Source organism: Eleutherodactylus coqui, chromosome 4, assembly GCF_035609145.1.
Source record: "Eleutherodactylus coqui strain aEleCoq1 chromosome 4, aEleCoq1.hap1, whole genome shotgun sequence".
Classification (NCBI taxonomy): domain Eukaryota; kingdom Metazoa; phylum Chordata; class Amphibia; order Anura; family Eleutherodactylidae; genus Eleutherodactylus; species Eleutherodactylus coqui.
In genome coordinates, this window is record NC_089840.1 from 62,207,673 (window position 1) to 62,217,988 (window position 10,316).

General features: G+C 43.7%; 1 protein-coding gene across 1 annotated transcript; it reads right to left on the minus strand.

Annotated features, from left to right (window-relative positions):
- Positions 1–394: 394 nt before the first annotated feature.
- On the minus strand, positions 395–5,703 carry LOC136624631 (calcyphosin-like protein). Its single transcript, XM_066598591.1, has 4 exons — positions 5,558–5,703; positions 3,753–3,930; positions 1,045–1,254; positions 395–496 (listed from the first exon to the last, which is right to left on the minus strand). Exons 1-4 carry the CDS (start codon positions 5,692–5,694, stop codon positions 395–397), a joined length of 627 nt encoding a protein of 208 aa, XP_066454688.1. The 5' UTR covers positions 5,695–5,703.
- Positions 5,704–10,316: the final 4,613 nt, after the last annotated feature.

Consider the following 10,316-nt stretch of genomic DNA (forward strand, 5'->3'; position numbering starts at 1 on the left):
CAGAGCTCCAGTGATTCAGCTGCTCGCTGAGGTGAAATCGTGGCTGAGATGAAAGACCTGTGATGATGACAGCATCATGTGATCAGAGGCGGAGCATGTAACTCACTCTCTCGATGAAGGACATTTGATGACGTCACCGTCATGTGATATGGGGCGGAGCATGTAACTCACTCACTCACGGACAAGTGGTCGTTAGTATACACACACACGTTACATGTAGGATGTGTTATATATGACAAGATCATCCATGAAAATGACCAATAAATGCCTTGCCATGTGAAATAATAAGACAATGCAATCCATTTTGTTACAAGTGTTTTTGGTTGAGGTCATATAGGGTGTATGTATGTTGTAAGGTCACTTAGTTTAATGGAATAGTATAGAATAAATAATGTTAAATTTTCCATTCGCTCTTCATCATCACCACAAAGTATGCATCACTGTCTATAGAGGCACTGACTCCACTGTAGTAATTCAGGAATTCTTCTTCTGTCACCTAAAACAAAAGGAAATAAGGACTAAAAACAAAAGAAACACTATATACCAGGCCTGCCGTCTCTCATCTGTCCATTTTTATACAGAGTTTAAGGGGTTTTCCAGTTATCAGACAACATTGCTGCTATACCTTCAACTGTCTTAAAATAACAATAAGAGCAGTACTTGCCCATCCTCTGCTGCCCCACCGTCCTCCTGGTGATTGTTGTGCACGATGATGTCAGCGGAAGTCACCTGACTGCTGCAGCCAATCAGAGACTGCAGTGACACCGCCCCTTCTTGTAGCATCAGCGCTCACGTCCTGGGAGCCATGATGCCAGGTGTTCAGAATGGTGACACTGCAGCTTCTTTTCGGTTGTAGCAGTCAGTTGACTTCCGCTAGAATCATCTTCCACAACAATCACCGAGAGGACAGCAGGGCAACAGCATGGGATCCGCATGGCAGAGGATGGGTAACTAGTATACTTTTTGTTATTTTAAGACAGTTGGAGATATAACAGTAGTGTTGTCTGGTAACCAGACAACCCCTTTTAATGGCACAACACATACCTGACCATCCTTGTTATTGGGCGAATCAAAGTTTTCCAAGAAATGTTGGAAGACTTGTCTCTCATTCCACTCTCCATTCTTATACTTCTGGTGACTTTTTGGGTTGTAGACCCCTTTCAAATCATCAATAGTAATTATTCCATCACCTGTCTTATCCATTTTGTGAAAAGCCTCTAGTATAACTTGTCTGCGTGCATCGGACATTGGGGGCTGTGGAGACACAATTTGTGCACAGTATTACATTTTTAGTTATTAAGTGATATCTGTAATGACACCGGATGATGATAGAACTAGACTTTACTTATAGCAGTCAACTTTTCCAGGTACTGTGTCTCCCAGTACTCGGATACCCCCAGGACTTACAGCAGGGCTGAATTATGTAACAACCGGACAGTCAAATGAGCAACAATATGAAGCGCATATTATCACTAGTTGGTAACAAAGATGCAAGAATAAGATCTCAATAATAGATGACATAAACAGAGTGGTGGCACAAATGTATAATGATGGTAGTCAGATAATGGAGCAGACTATGATGGTAATGTTAGTCAGATGCTGGAACAGATGGCAATGGGGAGAAAACTGGCAATAACTGACTATAGTTTTCCCTAGGTCTTCCCATAATCTATCTCTGATGCTGACCCTAACACCAGACACTACTGTTCCACATATAGACAGGAAAAGCAAACAAACTACAAGAGTAAGAAGCAAGGGCTGGACTAGAAATAACCACAGGAAGAAAACTACACTGACAAGAAACAAAACTGGATTAAAATGCACATAGCCTCCGCTGTAACCAGCACCATGTCACAGAAGCCAGAAATATTTAAAAGAGAGGCTAACCAATCCAGAACTCCTCTCCAAATGAGCCTGATCTGCAGCTCCGAGGTTAGGTGACCGACTTCAATGGATTATCTGTGAAAACAACTGCATAAAACTGACCAACATTAAAGAAGATCTTGTTAAAAGTATGTAAAAAATAGACACATTTGGCATTCCTGCATGAAAGGTACCAATGCGTATATTACAGTATATTTTTACATACAGAACATAAGCCTTACCGAGGTAAAAAAAAAATGGGAATGAGTAAAGAAAAGGACCCTTTTACACTGAACAGCTATCTTCAGATTCTCGCTGAATGATAAATGATAATTTGTTTGTCATTCAGTTGCTGCAAGCATAAAAATTAAACAACGATCACCCTGTTTGAATAAGCAGTAGTTTATCTATGAATGACTGTCTGTCTCCTGTTAATGGAGGCGGGTGGCCGGAGCCTCCATTCACTGAGCAATCCTCGCTCATGTGTGAAAACACAGGTGCGACTATTGCTGGGAAGGCTGTCAGGCACTGAAGTGTCGACAGTTGTCCTGTGTGTTAGGGCCCTAAGGGCTCACGCACACGGGTGGATTTTTGCTGCGGAATCCGGAGCTGGCGTCCGCCTCTGGATTCCACAGCAATAACCCTCCATAGTATACAATGCAAAAAAGATTCTTCATGCACACGAGCGGAATCCAATTGGCATTGCGGAGGGGCCACGGATTCCTTTGGAAAAGCAGGACTTTAAAGAAAAATTCCAGTACTGCGCATATCCAACGGCAAGCCGTGCAGATCACCCGCAGTACAGAAAACCTGGAAGAAGAGAGGTCGTCGCGAAAGCCGCTGCCTGCACACTCAGTCAGGGCCGGATTCCATGCGGGATTCTGCGGGCGGAATCAGGATCTGCCATGTGCATGAGGCCTAAGGCTCTATTCACATGGGGCAGTTTGGTTGCAATAAAAACAGCACCAAAAAGTGCATTTGGTGCATTTTTTTTATTGCAACTGAACTGGCCCATGTGAATGGAGCCTAAGAAAAGTTTATGCATACAAAAAGTTTGGTTCACTTAGGACCTGCAAAAAGCATTGTGTATTGAGGACCTCCTTCTATCCCAGACTTAAAGCCATTTCCATTGCACAACATGTAGGCTGGAATCATACATGCAGTTTTGTGGCAGTTTTTGCTGCAGTTCTTTCAATTAATGGCTTCTTCGTATGGACGCATTTGCGCATGCAAAATATACGTGCTCAATACGCAGAGAATACAATCCATTGATGTCAATAGGCTCATTCTCAGTAACGTTTTTCATACGCACAAAAAATGAGGACCTGCTCTACCTTTCTGTGTATTTGGTCAGCAAAGATCTCATAGTAGTCTATGGGAGGTACGCAAAAGCGCACTCAATACACATGCAGATCAGCAATATACTGCACAATTCAGTGGAAAAAAGGAAGATATTTGGACCTCATTAAGCTTAATCACGGCAGGAGTGTGCAGTGCCACATGTGAACTGGCCCTGCATGCGCTAAAAGTATGGTACTATGTCCCGATATGTGCCCAAATTTACCTGGCACAAATGCGTAGCGCTGAAGGGTGCACAATTGCACGTACAGTTGTCTGAATAAGCCTAAAAGGCAGAAGTGGATTTTTAAAAAGTGTGAAATATGGAATTATAACCCATCCGGATACGCTCCCACTGTGTCACTGACTGATTTGATAAGTTTGTTGTAACTATCATTAGTAAGGTCTGTTGGGTAAACTGGAGTAAATATTTTACACCACCCCTTCCCTGGACTGAAACCGCGCTAAATTTTTATAAAGTCGCAATACATATTTCTCTGCAGGAACAAAGGCATATCAATTCTTACTATATGTAAGGCATTTGTTCTCACCCTAACAGAGTTCAAGAATTCATCAAAGTTGATGGCTCCATTCTCGTTTCTGTCAAATTGCTCAAAAATGTCCTGTATTTCTTCCGGCTGTAGGGAGAGGCCGTAGTTTTGCAGTCCTTTGGTGAATTCTTCTAAATCCAAGGAGTTATTGTAATTATCATCCATGATACGAAAAGCTCTGCATATTGTTATAAAGGAAAATTACAACATACTTGGGGTAAGGCTTGAGAACAATGTGGCACTTATATAGAAGAGAGACTTCATCCAAAAAGAAAAATTCTGTTTCAAAGAGCATTTCCACAAAAAAGTACAATATATGCAACCCTTGCAGCAACAAGGGTCATTAAAGCATTTTGGACTAATTTTTTTTCTTATGTCTAAGGGCGCCTGCACACGAGCGGAAATTCCGCTTCAGGATTTCCCGCGGGATTTCCGCCGCTGCAAGCCTGCATAGGATTGCGTTAACAAACGCAATCCTATGCAAACGGCCGCGCGAAATCTCGCGTGGCAAACAAACCGCGGCATGTCCTATTTCTGTGCGGGGCTCGCAGCGGGCACATCAAACAGCCGGAGTCGCGAGAGCGGGTAAGTACGCGCCGCTCTCTGCAGGCGCTAGGGTCGGGTCCCACGGCGAGAATCCTCGCCGCCGGATCCGACCCACCCGTCTGCAGGCGGCCATAGTCTACGAATATTTTTTGTTTTTATTTTTTCTGGGACACTCAGGCCTCCTTAGATCAAAATGGATCCACTATCTTTTTGATTTGGCTATTATATAGAGAAAATGTACACAAAATTTAACCCTTTCCAATCCAATTTGTATCCTGATTTTCCTAGGGGGCTTACTCTTTTTCTGCCGTTAAACAGCGGCGCTATATGCTGGCTGAAGCCAGTACTGCATGAGGTGACACGTTGGATAGGCTCCGACAGCAGAGAGGCTGGCAATTTACAGTAAGAGAACCCCAACGGACGTCTTCCAACATCGGAGCTGTACAGCCTTAAATCATAATGTCTTCAGAGGTCAGACAGTGGATGGGAAAGGGTTAAAATAATTAAACTTTCCTTGGTTCTTTCCCCTTGTACACAATTAACTTTAACACATTAAATAGATACCAGATATGTGCACGTTACGTGTTGACTGAAGTAGCCAAAACTGCTCAAAACAAAGGTCTCCATTATGGTTTTAGGCCTCTTTCACACAGACAACAGCAATATCGCCGCAAGAAAATTACAACAATATCGCAGCTGTGCTCCGTGCGATATCGCTGCGTTTTCTCGCGGTGATATCGTGATTTTGTAGCTCTCTTTTGATGGGATTTTCGTGGGGGCTTGAAATATAAGCCCTACCCTGAAAATATGCCCTGGCTACATAAGAAAAAAAAATACATTATCTAACAGTAGCAGTCCTCCCGAAGCAGCCGCACAATTGTTTGTAGTCTTCAGCCACTGCTTCCTGGTTCAAAAACCCTGAGCCACAGCACTCGAGAACCAATCAGAGCCAGCGCTCGATGAACTAATCACAGTCATTCAATGCGATAGCTGTGATTGGTTCATCGAGCACTGCAGTGATTGGCTGAGCTGCGGCAGTTGAGAACTAATCAGAGCCAGCGCTTTCTGGAGATGGGATTTTTTAACCCCTTCACCAGGAAGCTGTGGCTGAAGACTGCAAACAAGTGTACCGGAGCTTTGGGAGGAGAAGTGCGGCGGAGCGGACAGCGCCTGTTTTTTTAATGCAGCTAGGGCTTATTTAAGGGACAAACAATAGGACTTGCTACTGTAAAAGTTGCAGTGACATTTTTGTGACTTACCTGCCAAGACCTTTAATTCCAGATGCCCCTCTTGCCAGACATTGCAGTCTCAGCTTCTCTACAGGGTCCTGGCATTGGGGAATCTGACGGCGAGCTTTGGATATCATGTCTCGCTCCAGTTGAGATATTGCTGCCATGATGTTCCTAGGAAAACCCAACACATTATTAGGAGTGTTTCACACGACCATATGTGTTTTTACGGTCTGTGGTGTAAAATCGCATGATTGAAGAAGAACCGCGATCAAGTCCTGATCTTTAGCTACGTATTTTCTGCCATTCACCCGGGCGGCTGCAGCGTTCCAGCAAAAAAATATGCTGCAGCGCGGAAATCCCGCAATCAGCAGAAATCCTCGGAAAGACTGCTAATGCTTGAATAGAGCCAGCTGTCTTCTTTTCCCTCCTGTCAAGTCCCTCCCTTTTTTTTCAGCTCCCACAGGAGTCTATGGGAGTTTCCAGCGTGTCTCAGCCAAAGATAGGGCAAGACCTATCTTTGGACGTAGCGTATAAAATCAGCGATCTATCGTCCCACAGTTTTTTCAAACTCCTGTGTTGTGGTGCGGAGTTTGAACGGCTAGGGAAAAAAAATCAGTTCATGCTCAGTTACGCTCCATAGCGGCGAATGTAGTTGCGCAGAGGGCCTTGTGAAGCTGCCCTCAGTTTAAGCATTTAAAGACACGGCTTATTTGGCCATAAGGACAAAATGATTTTTTAGGGATCTCTATCTTCAAAAGCCATAAGTTGTTGTTTTTTTTTTCCGTCGACATGGACGTATAAGGCCTTGTTGTTTGCGAGGGGAGCCGTAGTTTTTGTTGGTACCATTTGTGAGTGCATATAATGTATTGTAAAACTTTTATTAATTTTTTTGGAGGGCAAGGAGAGAAAACACATTATTCTGCCATTGTTTTATTTTTTTTTACAGCGGTAGGGCTAAAACAGACAAACTTTTTCGTGCAGGTTTTTTGCGCATGTGAATCTCACGCCCGAAAAACATGACGAAGTGAAGTCATTGATTGCAATGGGTTTATTTTCATGAGCGTGTAAATCCTGCGCATCATAAAAGATAGGACCTGCCCTATTTTTCTGCGTGTTACGCAGAAAGTTGCCATAGAAGTCTATGGCAGATGAAAAAAATGTCAAGGTGAAGAGTGTGACCCTGCAGACAACCCTTGTTCATACACAAAAATTCTCTATTGTGGTGAGCGTATTTGCGCAAATGTTTGTCTGTAAAAACCCTTAATCCTGCAGCTTAATTGACATGATGACTTTTTTCTGTAGGCTCGTATGATTAGGACGATACCAAAATTATTATTACTAGAACTATGCGAACATAAATTATTTGGAAAACTGGTTGTAAATGTTTCAAGAACCATCGAGCCGAGGATTCGGCTTGAACTGCCCGCCGTCCATGGCTCGTTCTTCCACATTTTGGGGACATGGCAACAGTCAAACTGGTAAGCGCTTGATATGAACATCGCTAGACTCTCCCTAGCGGCGCTGTTGGCTGAAGCACAACAGCGCCACTAGACTTAACATAGGAAATTTTACTTTGCCTGACAGGTCACTCAATATATCAAGCTCACATTTTTATGATTTTACGGCGACGGTGAGGATGTCACAAATATAATGACACCAAAATCATCCACCAAAGGTCACGGAAAGGGGTCAAAGTGTGGTGCAAGAAAAAGTTTGCATGCTTTTTTATATTAGATTTTTTTAGGTTTTTCCACTCTCAGCAATGAAACTGTTTTCTTGGAAATTATTTTTTTTACATCGTTGCATTCAAATTTCCATGACTACTTGGTTCCAGGAGAACACCTTTCACAGGTAAGGGTTAATTGTGCCGGCTGGGTGTGGTGTTCTCCAGCAAGAATACCCTTTAGTCTGCAGTATATAAAAACCAGCATCTCTCAGTAGTTGATGCTGGTCTTTGTACTGCTTGGATATCATCTGTCTTGTGCCCATTTAGAGCTGTGTTTGCATGTAGGTCTGTTAGTGTCTCTTTGCTTCCCAAAGAAGGTTTGCACACCTATAGTCCTTGTCTGTATCATTTGCAGACCCCCTCTTCCCTTCTCCTGACAGGTGCGGCCTCCAAACATCTTATGTCTCGTTTGTCAGATGTGTGATGTCTGACTCAGTTCCCTGTGTCAGCACTGTGGCTGACTGTCTATCCCCCTGGTATGAGGACACTTTTAGACTTGCTGTGGAGTTTCATCTGTGTGCATGTGAGCTCTGGGTGGAGTCCGTATTGTATGCACTACCTGTTGTAGTCTGGTGTGAACAGTGACTTCTGTTGTATGTCGGTGCAAGTGGCCAGACATGTGGTGTGAGCAGTCCTGTTCTGTGTACAGTGTGTGCATCTACAGTGTCATGTCCATGCATGTTTTAACGTCTTGTGAGAGTAGGGACTGCAAGACACGAGGAGCCTTGCCGTGTGCTTGCAGTTTAAGTTCATTGGCCAATGCAGGAATTAATCCCTCACTTTTTATATTCAGCTTATCCATCTGCTATAGAGTGTGAGGTTTGTGTGGTGAGTTTATGCATATTATCAGTTCTTCCTGGTTGTGAGAGTTCCCTCTTCAGGGAGAGCAGGGCCGAGGGTCCAGCGTGGGACCTCCTTTATAGAGGCGATCGCTCTGCTTTGTTAGGTAGGGCCAAGTCATCCTCCCAGCAGTACAGGGCGAGTTGTCCCCAAACCCATGTGTTCGAGTCACGTTCGTGTGGACCCAGTGCTTAGTTGCCCACACAAACGTAACAGTGACAAGCTGTAATTTTTAGTGGTACCATTTTTAGTTACATGTGGCTTTCTAAATCCTCTTTATTGCATTTTTTACAATAAAATAAGCATTCTGCTTTTTAGCAGGTTTTGCCATTTTAGGGGGGCAGGGTTACAATTTTTGCATTACAGAATAAATAGTATGTGATCAATTTATTGTACAGGTTGTTACAGGAAAGGCAATACCAAATAGGTGGGATTTTTAAAATTGTTATTTTTTATGTCTTGAACCATCAAAGCTATGATCAATATGATAATGCATTGCAGTACTTCTGTACTGCAATGCCTTATTGCTTACCATAGTGATCATAGGCCACAGCAGGCGGAGGCATAATTACCTGCCCTTGATTTTCCAGGACACAGGTAACTGCCTCCTAGGAGTCAAGTAACTGTTATGGTCATTTAGAGGCCGCAGCGTTACATTCAAAACTCATGGCATCAGCGCTTCCATCCTTGGCGCCATGATGCCAGGAGTTTGTTGTGGCCTTTGATTGGCCACAGTGGTCCCCTGACTTTTGGCAGCGGAGGACAGGGATGGAGCAGGGGGCGCCGTTAGCTATGCCACAGAGAACCAATCACAGGTGAGTATGTTATTTTTTTTCATTTTTACAAATGCCCAGCATTTAAAAGTTTTTATATTGCAACCACACAACCCCTTTAACCAATGTCGCAGCAGTTCTGACTGTATTCTTATCTTCATCTGATATGTTAGTGTAGTGACGCGGCTTCTTACGGTCTCTTGGTTTCGGTTGCTATTGCAGTGATCCCTCAGGATTATGGTCCTCTCCTGTGTATTACCTTGTTGATATACTCTGCATCCAGGAATGTAGGGATCAAACACCATAAATAGAATCTACCATGATCTTTTTAAACACAAAGTAATTATTGCAACTTCATTATCACTATTAACGACATTCTCCATGCTCTATAAATGGATGCAGCAATTTACAGTATAGAAGAGCAAATGGTCCAGTAGTGGAAATATCCATCCCACAGTAACACTATCATTATCATTAGAATAAGGCTTGGCATATCATGCATACTCTTCTTATTTATTGTTAATCAGCTAAACACATTATTGGTTGAGCAATCTGATTGCAGTCGCTCAGCTGAGAGGAACCTAAAAATAAGATCATTCAAACAAGAAATGACTGAGAGCGAATCCTCAAGCTGTAAGTATGAGGTCCTGTTTCATTCCATTGTATTATTCTGCTGTTATCGTTGCAAGTTGTAAATAATAGCCCCCAAATATGTTTAAAGGGGTTGTCCCATGAAAGCAAGTGGGGTTATACACTTCTGTATGGCCATATTAATGAACTTTGTAATGTACATCGTGCATTAATTATGAGCCATACAGAAGTTATTCACTTACCTGTTCCGTTGCTAGCGTCTTCGTCTCCATGGTGCCGTCTAATTTCAGCGTCTAATCGCCCGATTAGACGCGCTTGCGCAGTCCAGTCTTCTCCCTGGTGAATGGGGCCGCTCGTGCCGGAGAGCTGGTCCTCGTAGCTCCGCCTGTCACGTGTGCCGATTCCAGCCAATCAGGAGGCTGGAATCAGCAATGGACCGCACAGAGCCCACGGTGCACCATGGGAGAAGACCCGCGGTGCATCGTGGGTGAAGATCCCGGCGGCCATCTTGCTAAGGTAAGGAAGAAGTCGCCGCAGCGCGGGGATTCGGGTAAGTACTAAACGTTTTTTTTTTTTAACACATGCATTGGGTTTGTCTCGCGCCGAACGGGGGGCCTATTGAAAAAAAAAAAAAACCGTTTCGGCGCAGGACAACCCCTTTAACCCAGTCACCCTGTAAGCCTCACCAGGGGCTATCTGCTGCTGGACCTCATGGGCCCCCTTGTGGTTACATCCCACTATTACATCATAAACTGCAATTTCCTGCAATACTTCTCAAGACACATTGCTGTCATCTTTGGTTCCAATACAAGCTGAAGAAGGGGTTATTTACCGCAAAACGTGTTCTTTTGCTGGG

Bases quoted from the DNA above. Each gene is read 5' to 3' on its own strand.
- LOC136624631 (XM_066598591.1), bottom strand. From the start codon at position 5,694: ATGGCAGCAATATCTCAACTGGAGCGAGACATGATATCCAAAGCTCGC. The intron at 3,931-5,557 runs GTAAGTCACAAA...AACAATATGCAG, and splicing joins GGAATTAAAGGTCTTGGCAG to AGCTTTTCGTATCATGGATG. The intron at 497-1,044 runs GTATGTGTTGTG...CTTTTGTTTTAG, and splicing joins CCAATAACAAGGATGGTCAG to GTGACAGAAGAAGAATTCCT.